Source organism: Theobroma umbraticum, unplaced genomic scaffold (assembly GCF_002168275.2).
Source record: "Theobroma umbraticum cultivar Fairchild unplaced genomic scaffold, ASM216827v3 scaffold_20.0, whole genome shotgun sequence".
NCBI lineage: Eukaryota > Viridiplantae > Streptophyta > Magnoliopsida > Malvales > Malvaceae > Theobroma > Theobroma umbraticum.
This window is the reverse complement of record NW_018397266.1, coordinates 2,030,843-2,048,164: the sequence shown is the minus strand read 5'-3', so window position 1 is coordinate 2,048,164 and position 17,322 is coordinate 2,030,843. Positions and strand designations below refer to the sequence as shown.

General features: G+C 35.9%; 3 protein-coding genes across 7 annotated transcripts in view; 1 reads left to right on the top strand and 2 right to left on the bottom strand.

Annotated features, from left to right (window-relative positions):
• Positions 1–1,427, bottom strand: part of LOC110423393 (uncharacterized) — a 1,978-nt gene extending 551 nt beyond the window's left edge. The window contains 3 exon segments of the mRNA XM_021437614.2: positions 806–1,295; positions 1,297–1,368; positions 1,371–1,427. Of these exon segments, the coding sequence (XP_021293289.2) occupies positions 806–1,295; positions 1,297–1,368; positions 1,371–1,427 (619 nt within the window).
• Positions 1,428–2,954: 1,527 nt separating this feature from the next.
• Positions 2,955–8,023, bottom strand: LOC110422905 (UBX domain-containing protein). Of its 2 annotated transcripts, none has more exons than XM_021436933.1 (10): positions 7,642–8,023; positions 7,113–7,240; positions 6,903–7,013; positions 6,444–6,639; positions 5,757–5,834; positions 5,568–5,636; positions 4,863–5,006; positions 4,591–4,693; positions 3,922–4,190; positions 2,955–3,335 (listed from the first exon to the last, which is right to left on the bottom strand). In XM_021436933.1, the coding sequence occupies exons 1-10, from the start codon at positions 7,741–7,743 to the stop codon at positions 3,171–3,173; spliced, it is 1,365 nt and encodes a 454-aa protein (XP_021292608.1). In that variant the 5' UTR covers positions 7,744–8,023; the 3' UTR covers positions 2,955–3,170. The 2 variants fall into 2 exon arrangements, with proteins under 2 accessions (XP_021292608.1, XP_021292609.1); XM_021436934.1 differs by having other exon boundaries at positions 3,922–4,181.
• Positions 8,024–8,500: 477 nt separating this feature from the next.
• On the top strand, positions 8,501–17,031 carry ETL1 (SNF2 domain-containing protein / helicase domain-containing protein). Of its 4 annotated transcripts, none has more exons than XM_089784715.1 (12): positions 8,501–9,305; positions 9,698–9,815; positions 10,919–10,959; positions 11,040–11,555; positions 12,074–12,259; positions 12,388–12,555; positions 12,653–12,805; positions 14,622–14,699; positions 14,778–14,914; positions 15,140–15,358; positions 15,495–15,664; positions 16,647–17,031. In XM_089784715.1, the coding sequence occupies exons 1-11, from the start codon at positions 8,820–8,822 to the stop codon at positions 15,655–15,657; spliced, it is 2,265 nt and encodes a 754-aa protein (XP_089640841.1). In that variant the 5' UTR covers positions 8,501–8,819; the 3' UTR covers positions 15,658–15,664; positions 16,647–17,031. The 4 variants fall into 4 exon arrangements, with proteins under 4 accessions (XP_089640841.1, XP_089640840.1, XP_021292607.1 ...); XM_021436929.2 differs by lacking the exon at positions 16,647–17,031 and having other exon boundaries at positions 8,503–9,305; positions 11,040–11,290; positions 11,375–11,555; positions 15,495–15,890; XM_089784714.1 differs by lacking the exon at positions 16,647–17,031 and having other exon boundaries at positions 8,502–9,305; positions 15,495–15,890.
• The last annotated feature ends 291 nt before the right edge of the window (positions 17,032–17,322 follow it).

Here is a 17,322-nt window from a genome sequence, read left to right as displayed (position 1 = left end):
TTTTTTTTGAGTGGCAATGAAGGAAAGATCAATAAATGGTAGCCTGAGGTCATAAAGGTTTCTGCAAATGGGTCAGCATCTGCAGAAACTCATGATCTTAACAGGCTTAAATGAAAAGCAACACTGCCTAGAAATGGTGCAATTCATTTTTTCTCTTCTAAATTAGCAGCAATAAACTGGTCTGAAGAAAATGATGCCCAAAGGGCAACGACAAAAAGGTTAGCCCTGGTGGGTTAAATCTATTAATTAGGATGGCTTCTTCTATTCTATATGTCTATGGCAGCTCTCTTCTTCTTGTAAGTGCCCAAAATCACCCTACCATCATGACTGCAGCTCTTTCACACTGGTCTGCATGATTGCTTCACCTATGTGGCTCAAAACTTTTGGAACTGATATCAAAGTATCCAATAAAACAAACAATAACATTACTCAAAACTTTTTCAATTTATTTTTGCAGGAAATTAACTTTTGTAAAAACCCATGTGACTTTATATTAAATACATACATATGAGAATCCAACGGTTATTATTTTAAGCTTATGTAATGGCTATATACAATTGAAGGTAACATATGGAAAAAGAAATGGGTCCCTAATTAATGAAAAGGAACAGAGTTTTCAAACCTGCAGGTTTGACTAAATACAATATATAATTATAATAGTAATAATATAATCGCTGAAAGACAAAAATAAAAAGGTTTCTCATTTGTGACTCTGACACATTACTACTACTGTGCTATACTCCAAGCATTGCAAAAACACACCCAAAAATTTAAAAAAAAAAAGAGAAAAAAAAAAGTGCAGTACCTGAAACCGGCACCGGAGCTTCAACCTCCGGCGCCTGTTGATCTGTTCTGACAGCTACTTGCTCTGATGATTGAGAAATACAAGGTTGCTTTTGTTGCTGTTGCTGAATGCTACCAGTACTTTGCTGTTGTTGTTGGGTGCTGTATTTTCTCTGAAGGACATCATTAAGGGCTTCGAAGACTTCGGGAGACATGTTGGTAGGCAAGTTGTGGAACTTACGTTGGTGTCTTTCCATGGACCAGTAAGAAGGGAAGTGATCAGAGGACTGGGATTGGGATTGGTAGTGGCGAACCTTTTTGTAGTCACGGAGGAGGTTATCCCACTTGTCGTTGCATTGGTTTTGGCTGCGGAAGCAGCCATGATCCCAGCAATAGTTTTCAACCCATTTCCACCTCAGTTCTCCAGGTTTCGAAGGTGAGCTTGTGGAAGGTTTTGTGCGGCGTTCATCGTCTAGTCTTTTGGCTGTGATGAGGGTTAGAGTTTCTTGGATTGGTCCAGTTTCCTTTGCGGTATTCACGGTTGGTGGTGGTGGTGGGGTGGGGTAGGGGTGACGGTGGTTGCTGCTGTTATAGTGGTGGTTGGGGGTGAGGGTTGGAGGTAAGGGTGGTGGTGGGTTGGACATGGTTTAAGCATGCGTTAGGATGGAGGGGAAGAGGGGAATTGTGTGAGTATAGTGTGGGTGGTTTTGTTGGTTTGTGATGGAGAGGGAGAGGGAGAGGGAGAGAGTAGGGCGGTATTTTTCTTTATTTTGTTTTTTTTAGCATTTTTACTTTCTAAGGGTATAAAGCCAAATCAAAGACCAAAGGGGGAGGCTTACAAGGTTGAAAGGAGACTTGATAGAATTAATTACATTTTTTTGAAAAGGATAAAACCAATTATTGTACAATGACAAGCTACGAAAGACACTGTTAGTACGTTTGATTTTCCATTGTAAATATTTTAGATATCTCATATTAGTGTTAATAGATAGATATATGTATTTATTTACTTTTAATTAGAAAAATATTAAATCCAACGTTTTAATTTTTTGTATTGAATATACAATAACAAAATAAAGAATGAAAAGGGAAAAGATATAAATTTTGCAATTTACTTAAGGATAAAACCCTTAATCAAAGTAGTCGGCAAAGTAGTTGAAATTGGTTAAAAGTAGGCTACGCCTGTGTTAGCTCTCTGTTTTACAATGGAAAGGCGAGGCAATGAGGTGAATGATGAGTAAATGGGGGTTCCAAAAGAGCACGGAATAATAAGTATAGACAAGCAGCGAATATCACGTGGCTGGATTACGCCAAGCTGTACCCTCCAGTACACACCAAGATCTTCTAAACTAAAACTATCACACTTTGTTTTCTTTTTCCTTTTCTAACTCATATCTCTCCGCACCTTCCATATTATACAAATATTCTCCAATATCACAACTCGTATTTTCTTTTCAATTATATTTTTTTTATTTTTTTTATTTTTTTTTTAAAAAAATCCAAAATCCACCACTTAACCCTTCTAGCTTTTATCTTTATTATCATCTTAACACGTCTTCTCTAGTTAGTTCCCTCGTCCCTCTTCCTATCCTGTTTCCCCTGAAGGGGCAGCCGAGGGATTGCGTGGGAGCTTTCTTTCCTTTCTTTGTTTGGTCCACATTTTATAAGGACCACCAACACTGCCAAGTGCCAACGGCCAGATTGTAGTGGGGTCTCTTCCTGCCATATCAAACTGTGAATCCTTTTTTCTTTTCTTTTTTTTCGCTTTCACGGCCCCGGAAGATAGGAAATCTTTTTTGTTTTTAATCGTTGCTTCAACACTAGATTAAGAAGCCCCTCCCTTAAACAGTGAACACTAATTATGCAGTATCCACATCACGGTGAGCAAATGAAACCTTCTATTTATATGTTATAGATGATAGCAACATTAATAGACAGTAAGTGACCGATTTACTTACTTTGTACATGAAACAAAAGGTCTGACCCATTCACATTACACCTATGCAGAGAAAAGATAGTAGGAGGAGTGAATGGATGTGAAATTTCTCTAGATTTGATCAACAGGGCCTGGTCCATGTGCGTTAATACCATCCACAAGATTTCGACTGTTTGGAAGAACATTGAAATTGGTGGCCGCCTAAGTAGCGGCTATGCAGCTACCAACTCTAATCTTAAAATAAATAAAGAAACTGCAATAGTATTGAAGACATAAGAGTACTGAGTATGTACATCATAAAGTTAATGGTTCCTTCGCCCCCCATCCTCATAATTAAACTCCTTGAAGAGCAACAAAAATCAACAAACAGGGATATAAGAGTTGGTAAACCAAAACCTTCAACGCTACATTGGTTGAAGAAACTTAAAAACCAGTGCCAGCTTCGCAATATTCATTCCCATGCAACCGAGACCATAGAATTGGCGAGCCCCGACTCCTCAAACGTTAATTTACTATCATAATCCAGAGATTTTGAAGCTCCTGGAATCGGCTGGGTCAAGCGAAATGGCTTTGATTCAGCTTCACCAAGTTGAGCACAGCAGAACGACCACAGTAGCTGCAAAATGACAAAAAGAAATGAGAAAGAAGTATAAAAACCCATCAGTTAGGACAGTCCTGAGGACTGGGCATTAGTCCATCACTCTGCCCAAGGAAACAAAACACAATTTTGCCCCAAATTTTTAAGTTGAATCTAATGGTCCCAACTCAATACTCCCAAAAAGTGACACGAGATATCCATTTAAAATATACATCTCAGTTTAAACTGGTATACACGTCAGTCAAAGCAACACCTGCATGCTCTTAGTTCGGATGTACAGGGTAAAATTTATTACTTTGGGATAGAAAGAACAAGGGGGAGAGAATCTGAGGAACGATTAGTTCATATCATTAATTGATGCCAAGGTTTTCTCATCTTAGTCACGAGCCACCCACAAAATTTGCAAAATCAGTTTGACACATATTCATAGTGTGCCTACTTTACAGCAACCATCCAAAGGAAATATTGTTGAAAATACAAATTCGATGCTCAGAGTGGGATCATCCAAGGAAACCGTAGTTAAACAGAATAAACCAAATACTAATATATAAATGGTAACAAATCACAGTAAAGAAAGAAAAAAAGCTCCCCAAAATATGCTTACCTGTATTGACTCAGTACGGAGAAAATTTCTCTGCACCCTACGTCCATCAGGAAGACGGACTCCAACCCTACATAGGAGGCTCCTATCACCCTTAGGTTCTTCAGGCAAAGGTGGATATATAGGCTTCTTAGTTGAGCATGGTTCCTCCTTGTCAATATTGGATAAAACTTTATCATCTGAGGCTGTTTTACTAAAGTCTTTCACGTTCTCCATAGAAGCTGCTACTGCTCTTAGCATTTCCTCATCTTCGATAGTTTCATCTGTTGACACTAGAGCAAATGAACTGAAATTACATACAGAACATACAGATGAATCAGACATTTTTGTAAACAGCATATGTGGTTGTGGATCGATTTTTTGTTTTCCTTAAAACCATTCCTTCCCTTCTTTATCCACTAATGCAGAATTATATAGAAAATTAATGCATAAAGAAAGAAATCTCTCCCTCCCTCTTGAAAGTTTCTGCTGAAGCTTTCCATCTACTCCATCAAAATATTCTCACCCTAAAGATATTCCCATTCTTTTGACAGATCTCAGTATCACATCTTAACACTTAAGCAATCCAACCTGAAAATAGGATGCACCCTAGGCTGGAATTCCATTTACCTCTTTATTGGTTCTCTACCAGAAAACTTTAAATTAGTGTAGGGCAGAAAGATATATGATTACCTTTAACTTTTTGTTGTGGAGTAACTGAGCTTCCTCTTGGACGTTTATGAGACAGAGTTGCATGATAATCCCTTGGGCCACCATCCATGAATTGAACCAGGTCCTACAGTTCAAAATAATTTTTTTATCAAATCACAAAAGCCAGATTTTGAAATTTTCCGCCAATACTATAAAATGAAGTTTTATTAACCTTTTTTTAACAGTATTGAATTTTCATTTTTTCTTATTTGCCTAAGGAATTGCAATCTGCAATTTATGTTGCCAACTTATACCTCCAGCAAACTCTCTGGTTGAACCATTCCACACCAGGAGCGCATTTTCTGTCCTGTGATTGGGTCAATAACGAGCACTACTGGAATCGAATCTAGTTTGTAATAGGTGCAAACTTTCCTGCCCTCACTTGAATCATCATACACCTATATCCATAGAACAGTATCAATCGCAAGACGTATATAACGAAACAATATACAGATTCAAAAAGTATAATGTATAAAGGTCTGCTAAGAACATATGTGCCAGTCAGTGCTTATAAAGCTGTGGCTCCTAAGGTCATTTACACAATACAATTCAGAAGTAGTCTTCAAGCACTAGTTTAATCTTTCCATCTACATTTGCTAATAAAAATTGCAGTATCATGCCAAATTCCTTTGTTTCTTCTTCCTTTTTTTTTTTAATTTGAGAAACAAAAGAAAATAAAAAATGATTGCAATTAGAACACACTGACAACCAATCTTTAAATTCCTTCCTTCATCAAAACACACTTAAGAGACTAAAACCCACATCATGTATCTTGTAAATTTGAGCTCAATCAAACCATTGTCAGAGTTAAGGCATCATTCTCAAAGATGCAACAGCATCTGTCAAGAAAAGAAACTCAAACTAAATTTTGAATAGAATATGGCTTAAAAGATTGACAGTCGATGAAGAGAGAGGAATATACGCACACAAGGCAAAGACAACTAAAGCATCATCCTAACCTGCCAGAAAATAAAGTTGGTTTTAATGGTTTGAGAAACTGCTTCATTTCCCCATGTATCTCGATTAAGCTTCAAAAACACATACAACATCAGAAAATTAGATTACATTTTATGCCACTTCAAACCCAGGGAACAATGTAAATAGTTCTTAGTTTTAACTAGAGCAAAAAGAGAATACTCAAATAATACCATATGTGAGCTGAACTCCTTCGTGGATTGCAAGTTCACAAGGACCCACTTGTCCTCAAGAGATGCAGCAGCTTTTGCCTGAATCATGAACACATAGCTTTAGGCGAAATTGACTATAAAAGGTAAGGAAAAAACTAATAGCAAAGGCAGTCTAAATACCAAGTTTTCTAGCCCAACATTAACCCCTAAAGTATCAATTATACATATTTTCAAAACAACCACATACATATTGGCTAGTCTCATGTCACGCACTATATGGTTGAGGGAGGGAGATCATCACTTAAAAGGTGAGGAGGATAACATTTTGAGGTTGACATACAAGCCAGGTAAAAATGAAACTGGGGCCAGTGGGGGTGCTTAACAAGATCCATGGGCATAACAGTATAACTGCCTCAGCAACATTCTATTATAATTTTTTTTGTTTCATACAAAATAAAACAAACAAACAAGTGCGCAATGAAATACTTGATTTAGCCAAATTGCTGATCAAATCCATTACTGAAAATTTGAACAAAGATCAAATCTTAATCATTCAGCCAATAAATCTTAATCACTTACCAATAATCATCACCCTATACTTCTCATAACGAGCCAATAAAACTTAATGCTGCTGAATACATCCATTCAACAATTACAGAAAATGTATAAATCATGAAGAACATAAAAGGCTAAGATAAACCAGTATACCTTTTCAAATGGTCCTTGAAACATTAAATGAAAGGGAGGACGATATAAAGAGGCAAGATTGTCTCGAGAAGCATCTACTTTGGAAGAAGCACCTTCATCTGATTCCCAAACCCCGGGGCGCTTCATTTCCTCATCAAAATTACGGAATGCAACTAATGAACTCAACTGTTGGGGAGGATATCCCAACCTTGATGTCCTAGATTAATATTAGAAAATGAAATTTCAACACATGATGAAGTATTAGAAAAATGCAGAAGAATATATATCCAAATCATACAAAATCTGAACATAAGATAAGCATGTATGTACGCATGCACACACAGCAGACCCAACAAGGTATGACCAAAAAGAAAAACCAACGTACAAATTTGCAACTTTACATATAGAGAAAATAATAAAATAAAATACCAATGCAACCAGCATGCTATTAAAAATAAAAAGCAGAGAGAAGAAACATACCCATATAGCATTCCATCATCATAAAGTGTCTCCCTTACCACAGGTATAGGAGGGCGTACTTCATCTCCACCAGTGGATCCAACATTATCATTTGCAGGTTCGTTTAACTCACTGAATAATATGAGAAGCCAATGAAAAAAAACTACATTAGTAAATTCTAAAACAAACAACTAGGTGATGATTAAAGTTGAAATTAACGCAAATCTCTACCCAGAATTTTGACTGGCCCAAGAATCCACATTTTCCAGTGCTGGAGACTCTGATGATGATGCAACCACACCACCTTCATTACCCACATAAAACAGCTGAATAGCTTCATCCAGCTTCCAACTTGTAGCCTGTTTTCCACAAAAATTTCACATTGAGTTCCATATGATATAAACAACAACCGCCACTCAGAAACAAAGGATTCCGCGGTAACTCGACATTATTAGCAGTTTACGTCAGCATTACCTATTGAATCCAAAACCCATTAACAATTTAAGATCAAAAGACTCAAACCAATCCACCAACAACTCAATCTTAACTATTCCAAGAACTTCGTCAGTCAAACACATAAAAATCTGACATTCAGTTAAAACCCGGGAATCAAAACCAGCATTAAACTCAAAGCGAAAAAAGAAAACAACGAAAAAAAAAAAAAGTCACCAACTTCAACATTGTGGAACCTTCGATATTCAAAGAGCTTAAAACTTTATAGTATAAAAACAAACAATAGAGTGAGAGAAGAAAAGGGTACTTGCAAAAACTGCGTGGCGGTTTCGGCAGTTTGACCAACGGCGATCTCGAGGAAGGAGGAGACCATTCTCTGCTTATCAGTCGCAGACAATATTCCCTCCATTAGGCCCCTTGTGCTGTTCCCTCAATTTCCCCCAAATTCTTAAATCCAAATTCAAAATCCGAAGCCCTAGAGAGAAAAAAATCAGCTAAATTTCGATGTCGATTTCGAGAAGAAAAAGAGATTGAGAAAGTGTGTCATCAAATCTTTAGGGTTCTACTGCGGAGATTTATAGATTTACACTCCAAACAGAAACCAGTACGGTGGAGGAAAACCAAACGCCAAAGGCCCCTTTTTTAAGGTGTTTTTCCATAAATTATTATTTTCTTTTTCAGATAATAACTTGTAGCCAAAGGATAATGCTATTTGCCGATTCGGTGAACTAATATGTATAATTTATCTCTTATTGGGCTTTGGTACTCAATAAAGCCCACTGACTAAACCTCACCTCTGCCTAAATATTTTTTTAATAAATTATAAATATCATGAATAAAAAAATTATTAAACAGAATTATAAGTTCAAGATTTTTTTTATTTTTATTAATATGAGATTTTAGATATTTGTATTAAAGTAAAAATAAAATTGTAAATTCTGCATGTTTACATTTTTGAAAAAACTTTTGATTAGATATATTTGGTTTTATTTCTTTTCAAATGATTGTATTATAAAATTTTAATTATTTATTATTCAAACTTTTATATTAAAACTATTTATATATACTTATGATGTAAAAATGAAATAAGAATAAGAAATGATAATATTTAGACAGAAACTGTTAACGAATATTTGGTTAGGAGGAAGCCAAAAGTGTTCCAAAACCCACATCAGGGAAGACCCGCGCTTTCTGATTGTAGTGAGTTCCCTCTGACTTTGTTTCGATTTCATTCGATTCGTCAAAAACAAAAAAAAAAAAAAAAAGATAGGAAAAGACAGGTGGCCGCTTCAACTCTTCTCTCTCTTTTCTGCCTTTAGTCTCACTTCTTCGCTTAAAAAGTTAGATCCTCTGTGCTCACCGCTCGTCTGTCTCTGCTCTCTCCTCTTCTCTTCTCTGCTCCTTACCCAAAATCAAAGCAAAAAGGGAAAAGAATGGAAAAAAAAAAATAATTTAAAGGAATAATACCAAAAAAAAATTCTTAAAATGAAGCGCGTTTTTGACGAAGTCTCGGACGAAGAATGGGAGAACCACTCTTTCAAGCCCTCTCGTGTTTTAAAGAAAAACCCTAGCCCTCCTCCAATTGAATCTTTCGCCTTCAATTCCCGAACGGAGTCTAGTTTTTCCGACCAAAGCAGCGACGATTGCGTCGAAGTCGAACAATTGGAGGACGACGATGTTGAGCCCGAGGACGCCGGGCGGGTCAATCGTGCCCGTCGATTCGTGGTTGACGACGACGACGAAGAAGAAGAAGATGATGGAAAGGACGGCGATGAAAATGGTTGTGAGGAGGTGTTTGATGTTGAGTCAAGCGAAGAGGAGGAATTGCAAGAGGATGACGTGGTAGGGAAAGCGTTGCAGAAGTGCTCTAAAATATCGGCGGAGCTTCGGAAGGAGCTCTACGGGAGTTCCGGTGCTTCTTGTGAACGATACGCCGAAGTAGAAGCTCCTTCTGTGAGAATCGTTACACAGGTAATTTTCTTTTCAATTGAAAGCATTATATTTTTTGTTTAGTTCCTGAGATAGTTGAGGCAGGAAAGGGCTTGATCACTTGCTTTTTAGTAATTTTTTTTAATTAAAAAGGAATTTCTATGAAATTGCGGAAGTTTACAGTAAGTTCAGGTGACCTTAATTAGATGAATTTTGTGATTATGCTTTTTGTCTAAGCTGTAGTATAATGAAAATCACAGCAAATAGTTCTGGTGCTTGAAATTACATTTTTATGTTCATTTTAGGGGAGCCAGTTGTTTTGAGATACTACATAATGAAAATTGGGGAAAGTATGAATGCATTGTCTTTTCCACCTCAACCTATTGTTTGCCAACGGGCTTGTTTATAAATTGGAATGCATCTTACTCTCGCAGTATGATATTGATATAGCATGTGGGGCAGTCGATTCGGATTTTCAGCCAGTTCTCAAGCCATACCAACTGGTTGGTGTAAACTTTCTTCTTCTGTTGCATCGTAAGGGTATTGGAGGAGGTATCTGTTCTAATCTTTTGACACCAATGTTCGGTTATGTATGGACTTTATATTTCTAGATTTTTTATTATTGATATGGTACCCAAATAAGAAATTGTAATTATTTGTGGGGATTTTATAAGTTAATAAGCATAGTCATTTGTTCTTATAGGAAAATCCAAGAAGCAAGAAAAGACTGTTTCTCTAAACATAAAAATGCTCATTCTTAGGTGTCTTGTTGGCCTAGATTCTCATGTATGGCTGTAGATTGTTAATCATGATTTGAGTGATTAAAACTTAAGATGAAGAAAAGAAAATAAAATTCATGATTATGGGTGGTGTATCAATTCTTGTGCTGTATAATAATTGCGTTGACCTTCACCAATCATTTTCTTGAGATCTGTCAACAATTTTCGTAAGAAAGGGAGGCGAAGGAAAATATAAGAACTTTGAGTGATAATAGGTTACTGGAATTAGATAATGTTAAGATTTTATGCTCTAACTTTTAGTGAATGAGATTGAACTTGCTCAGTTTAAAAAGCTCATGAAGTTGAGGTTCATACTTGTGTCAATGTTTTCAATTTGATAAAAATTTCAGACAAGAATTTGGTCATATAAAATTTGGTATTGCTTCAACTGATGTTGATTGACCAAAAGGGAATGGTTGTTGGTTAGGGTCTTCTTTTCCTTTCTGATGCCATATGCTGATGTTAATGCTGAAGTAATCCAGCCTTCAAATTTCTTGCCGTCTTATAAAGTGCAGTACATGTACATCAATATTTATTGCTGTTACGTCCCCTATGAGATGTTGATGCCTCTTTGTTTAGATATTTCTCCACTTGTTTTGGATGCTGAGTTTCAGATCTTTTTTGATTTGATCCAATTCTGCAATTATTTTGCAGTCCCTTCATCTTATGGTTTTTTTTTAATTATTTTTATTTCATTTGTCAAATTCATGGCTCAAGTTATTTAGTGCTGCCTCTCGGGACAGTGATGCCAGATATTTATATGTGAAAATGTTTGTCCTTAAAAGTTAGTAAGTTAAGGCTCTAAATGATATGTCTATGTTTTAGATGATTGATATAATTTGGAAGGATTAATTACAACTTTCTGTATATGGGCAGCTATTTTGGCAGATGAAATGGGTCTTGGGAAAACCATTCAGGTACCTTGAACTCCAATATGTTTCCCTTGATAATCCTGTCTGTATTTCATTTTGATCAGAGTAATTGTTTTTATCTACAGGCTATTACATATCTAACTTTGCTCAAACATTTGAATAATGATCCTGGTCCCCATATAATAGTTTGTCCTGCCTCAGTCTTGGAAAACTGGGAAAGAGAACTTAAGAAGTGGTGTCCATCATTTTCTGTACTTCAGTATCATGGTGCTGGCAGAGCAGCTTACTCGAAGGAGTTGAGCTATTTGTCCAAAGCTGGATTACCACCTCCGTTTAATGTTCTTCTGGTGTGTTATTCACTTTTTGAACGACACAGGTATACGCTGTTGTTAACTGGGTTTTTATGTTTATGTTCTATTCTGTATGTTTGTTTTGGCTTTTTTATTAGTGGTTTATACAGTGTGCAGCAGAAGGATGATCGTAAAATTCTCAAACGTTGGCGTTGGAGCTGTGTGATAATGGATGAGGCCCATGCTTTGAAGGACAAAAACAGCTATAGGTGGAAAAATCTAATGTCAGTTGCTCGAAATGCAAACCAGCGTCTTATGCTAACAGGCACACCACTGCAAAATGATTTACATGTACTTTTACCTTTTTCTCCCTGTCTTAACGTAATTCTAGAATTGGAAATAATTAAAGTGAATAATGGTTGCTAAGCATTTTACTCTTACCATGCAGCTTGTGAGTGGTATAATTCACAGTTACTAAAGAAAAGTTAAATTCAATGCTGAAGCATGAAAATTTATAAATTAAAACTACAGTTTTAAAGAACTCAATATTGTCAGTGAATGGCCAAAATTTAGTTAGGGAAATGCTTAACCATGTGTGAAGTATGCGTAATGAGAAGTATATTTCATCGCATTGAATCATGTATCTAATTTCTGCTTCTGATAACAAAGTTTTGTAGCTTGTTGTCTCCAATATCCTTTTGCTGTCAATGGAATGCCAATTTTTGTTAGAAATACCTTTTATGTGATCATAAAAGCTTCTGATAAGAATTTTTGTGTCACGATAAAACGCTGGTGGTATCAAGAGCATTTAGAAGATACTTTTGATAACCATGCTTCTAAATCTTCTGCATGTTATATTGTTGTTGCAGGAGCTGTGGTCATTGTTAGAGTTCATGATGCCTGATCTTTTTGCCACTGAGGATGTAGACTTGAAGAAGCTGCTAAATGCAGAAGATAGGGAGTTGATTGGTCGTATGAAGTCCATGTTGGGACCTTTCATCTTGAGGCGTTTGAAATCAGATGTGATGCAGCAACTTGTCCCAAAGATACAACGGGTAGATACTTTCTTACCCTTAGGTTTTTAATTAGATATTGAGATTTATTTTTATGAGGGGCTTTGGTTTGAATTTTCTTTCTATCGATAACTATTTCAGTATAGAGAAGCTAAGTATCATTTCTGCAGGTTGAATATGTAACTATGGAAAAGCAACAAGAAGATGCTTATAGGGAATCCATAGAGGAGTATCGTACAATTTCACGAGCACGCATTGCAAAACTTTCAGACTTGCATAATATTGTTGGAATTCTTCCTCGACGTCAGATCTCGAACTATTTTATTCAGTTTCGCAAGGTGCTTCATATTCTTTTTTTTTCCTTGCCATGCAGTTAATTTGAAAAAGGGTCCCCTTGCACTTAAATCTAATTTCTCTGTTTTTGAACTTTCCTAGATTGCAAATCATCCATTATTGGTGAGGCGAATTTATGATGAAGAGGATGTTGTTCGCTTTGCTAAAAGGTTACATTCAATTGGTGTTTTCGAATGTACCTTGGACAGAGTAATCGAGGAACTAAAGAACTACAATGACTTCTCTATTCATCGGGTAATTTTTCCATGAAGAGTTGTCTTATTTTTTCCAATACTTTAGACTTCCTATGGTTGCTATTCGTTACATTTGCACGTCATACTTTTGATTGTGCCCTTAATTTGTTTCCAAGAAACTAGAGTCATTCAACTTTTACATTTTATCAAAACTTTTGTGACTGACAGACGTTAGCTGGTGTAGTCATTTGAAATATTTTAAAACTGGAAATGGAGATATTTTTGAATGTTGAAAAAGAAGATAGATTAGGACTAACAAAAGAGACTGGGAAGTATGAGAAAAGTAATACTATATCTGTGCACTATCAGCATTGCAGGTTGGTTGGTAGTTGCTCTTTATTCTATTGGCATGTTCCCTATTCTGTTTTTCCACTCCTTTTTTATGAAGACCATATTTTAGTTTTCTTTTCTGCAATTACCCATATTGTTTTCTTACTTTAGTAGTAAACATATTTTAAGTTGTTTTGTAGTTTATGAAAAATTCCAGATTGATTCAATCTAAAAGCTTAACTTCTGAGGTGAGTGCTTGAAATAGGTTTTAATTGCCAAGATGTCCACTTCATGTAAGCCTGTTAGATTTGAAAGAGGGGACCAAATGTGTGCCTATCATTGACCTTTTGTTGAAATCTAAATGAGGAAACTCATGATTTACACTTTATTTTGGAACTAGCGAACCTAAAAGCTTAATTTGCTATGTGAGTGCTGAAAGATGTGTTTTAATGTCTGAAAATTTTGATAATGGTGTAAAATTAATGTTGTTTTTGGTCATACATGGTCTTGTGGTGACTCTGCTTTAAGTTCATGTTAGGTTTATCTGGTTTTCACTTTGGCTCCTCGTTTCTCCTTTGAGCCATAACCTTTTGATGTGATTTGAGGTTGAAGCACATTTGGCCATCTGATGTTGTGGAATGTATCAATTGCCAAAACTGTAGGTTGGTAATTGGTGCCTTGTGATATTCACCACAGATATGCTTGGTTATCCATTGATATGAGTTGTCGTGCATATCATGCCAATACTTCCTTATTCATCTAAGGCACTGAGAAGTATAGGTCTAATTATGGCATGGATAAACAAGATAAACTTGGAAATTAAATGCATACCTTATTTTCAGAGCTGTCTTTTGGACGGCTTGTTTGGTAGCAAATTCAATGACGTCCCGGTTAGAATTGATTTGTTTCAATTCTAATTGGACCCTAGTGAATCCAATAAACTATGAAAATTTCTCTGTATTGATTACCATAGCTGATGCTATTGATGGATAATTTTACTCATTTTAAACCTTAATGGTTATTAGAGTGAGAGCACAGGAATTTGAAGATTACGATGCACCTATTGTATCAAATACAGAGACTATTTGTGGGATTCAGTCTTATATTTCCCTTCCACATCGAGTACTTTTAGGTGTTAAATGCCACCAATGTAGTGTTGCTATATTTTCTATTAAAAATGCCTTTATTTTTTAATCAAACTGTTATTATAGGTAAAAACATGACTATTCATATTTGAACTTATCTTCCAAATAGCATGTTAGTCCATTTCAACTGTAAAAAGTGTTGCTTATACATTTAGTTTTTCATAATTTAGTATAACTGGCTTTGTATGTTCTTTTATTATTTCCATTGGAATCATGATTTTGGGGCTCAACCTTTTTGTATACATCACAATTGATTCTTTCTTTGCTTAAGACTAGGGTGTAACTGCAAGTTTATGCGGGGAATGGTTTCTGCAGTTTTGAATCTAATTGTTACCAAAATTATATTTCTTTCTGTTCTCATTTTGGCATTAACACTTTTGTTTTAAACATCTTTATTTACAGCTTTTGCTTCATTATGGAATTACTGGTGGTAAAGGAACTCTTTCGGATGAACATGTTATGCTTTCAGCTAAATGCCGGGTATTTTCATATTCTCTCTCTCTCTCTCTCTCCTGTTATTCATCACTTACCTTTGAGTGTGCATTTCCGTTGGCGCAGGCATTAGCAGAGCTTCTCCCTTCACTCAAGAAAAGTGGGCATCGGGTTCTGATTTTTAGCCAGTGGACTTCGATGCTTGATATCTTAGAGTGGACTTTAGATGTTATTGGGGTTACATATAGACGGCTTGATGGAAGGTCTTGCTTTACATTCTGTTTAGTTAGACTTTTCTTTTTCCTTCTTATGAGTGAAAAGTTTTGGTGTTTTTTCTTTTCCGAGGCTGATTACAGTCTTCTATTACAATGCTTAAGTGATGCAGGACTTTTAGTTGGTGTTTTTACTTGTATACAAAGCTAGTGTTCCAGTTTTCTTTTCCCCTTTGCTTTACATCAGCTGAGCATTAAGTATATCTTACATTGCAGTACTCAGGTGACTGATAGGCAGACCATAGTCGATGATTTCAATAATGACACTTCTATATTTGCATGCTTGTTGTCTACGAGAGCTGGAGGGCAGGGTTTGAACTTGACAGGAGCAGATACTGTAGTTATTCATGACATGGATTTTAATCCACAGATTGACAGACAGGCTGAAGATCGCTGCCATCGCATTGGCCAAACAAGGCCTGTTACCATATACAGGTGCTTGAAACACCCTTCCTTTCCCTTTTCTTTTTCCCTGGCTCCTACTTCTTCTCATTCTCTTCTCTCTTCAGCACATTGTGAAGTTTTAGTTGCATAATTTACTTAGCATAGTGGATATGCACATTATTTTCAGGCTGGTTACGAAAGGGACGGTTGATGAGAATGTTTATGAGATTGCAAAAAGGAAGTTGACTCTGGATGCTGCAGTGCTGGAGTCTGGCATGGATGTAGACAATGACAGTGATACATGCGAAAAAACAATGGGACAGATACTGTCGTCCCTACTGATGAGCTAGTACAAGAGTATGTGTTTAGAATTTTTCTTTCTCTTTTGTTCTTTTGCTGATTCTTTTTATGTAACGCTTATTGTTGTATCAGTTAGTATTATTTAAGAGAAAAACATTTTGATCTATTAGTTAGGGACGTTTGAGGGCAAGTTAACCTTTATCATTGTTAGGGCATGTCTTACATGGGTACTAATTACCCAACATCATTTAGCAAAATATCAATGAAAAAATTATTAACAGAAGAGACCGGACATTTTGGTGTCTATAAAAGTATCAAAATCCTATGCCCTGAATCTTCATCATTTACCTGAAGAAAGATTAGTTGATTGTGATCTTATGTATGACCTAGTAAAGAGTATCATTGTCATTATCTTAGAACCCCTTTACTTAGTGGAGGTGGATAGGTAGTTTAAAAGTTGAACAAATTTGATCATTTTCAGGTTGGGATATTTTTGGTAAGCAATCAAGTTGCATCTGAGTTTAGAGGATTTGAATATGCTGATGGTATGAACTTGTAATTATTTTGAAGTTATATGATCCTGGCAGTTTATCTTGTTTGGGTGCTGGAAAGGTTTGAGGGAAAACAAATTAGGAAGATGATGAGAAAATAGATAGTGGGATTTATTTTTCAAGCTAATATATGCTGTTTCATCTTTTGATTATTTATGTTTTTTAAGCATTTGAAGGAGATGAGAAGTGGTCCTTTTGTTGTTTAAAAAAAAAAATTCCTCAAGGTTCAAGTATGCAATTTTATACTTTTATTTTGCTTCTAGTTTCTGATGAATTAAGACGTAAGTAGATGTTTCTCTTCAGAAACATGTGCTTATTATTGTCTGTAAGGACTATGTAATACTGTCTAGTGTGTAGATAATGGGAATGGTGGTGGTAGTACGAAAATGAATAACCAAATAGAGAGAGATTTGTATTTGCGTTTATATTTCGGAAAGAAAGATTAGACTAGAAGAGTTATAGAGAAATCTGACAACCATTTTACCAAGGTGCTGACTGCTGCCAATGGATTTTGGGGTGGTGGCTGAGGATAAACGATCAGGTGAATCATCCACGTCGAGACTCAAGTCGGTAAATTTTTGCTGCTGTTTTTGGGATTGGTCGCCAAGGAGAAAGGGAAAATGAATATCCTTCAGGTCCCTAGCCCGTAGGGCACAGCGACTTCTCGATTAGGCTCCAATGGTGAGCAATTAGGAAAGCCAATTATGCATCCATCCTTATGGATCTCTCTCAAGTAAGAATGTTTTGTTTTGTTTTGTTTTTTGTTTTTATGGTACATGTAAAACTTGATAGGTCCTGGACTCTTTTCATTTCATCCTAGATTTAAAGTTTATAAATTCCAAATTCAATGAAAGTTGGTTTAAGATTTTATTATTGTAGTGTCTTTTAATATACATAAAAATGTCTATATGGATGGATGGATGGATGGATGGAATGCTATATATAAAGAGTACTATGATATCATTTTACGTGATAAATGATTTGCAAGATTACATATAAGATGACAAAATTTTTCTTTTAGAACGATATAACACGATGGCTAATAACAAGAAGAGATTCCAATATTAAAAAGCTGAGATAATATGAAATAATTGATTTTTTCCTATCATCGTTTACTTCCTATATGAAACGAACTTCTAGGTTGGATAAATTTTCCATCTTTTC

Coding starts and splice junctions, on each gene's coding strand:
- LOC110422905 (XM_021436933.1), bottom strand. CDS start 7,743: ATGGAGGGAATATTGTCTGCGACTGATAAGCAGAGAATGGTCTCCTCC. Junction 5,835..6,443: donor TTCAAGGACCATTTGAAAAG/GTATACTGGTTT, acceptor TTCATGATTCAG/GCAAAAGCTGCTGCATCTCT. Junction 3,336..3,921: donor TCCGTACTGAGTCAATACAG/GTAAGCATATTT, acceptor GTCATTTTGCAG/CTACTGTGGTCGTTCTGCTG.
- ETL1 (XM_089784715.1), top strand. CDS start 8,820: ATGAAGCGCGTTTTTGACGAAGTCTCGGACGAAGAATGGGAGAACCAC. Junction 10,960..11,039: donor GTCTTGGGAAAACCATTCAG/GTACCTTGAACT, acceptor TTTTATCTACAG/GCTATTACATATCTAACTTT. Junction 14,915..15,139: donor TATAGACGGCTTGATGGAAG/GTCTTGCTTTAC, acceptor CTTACATTGCAG/TACTCAGGTGACTGATAGGC.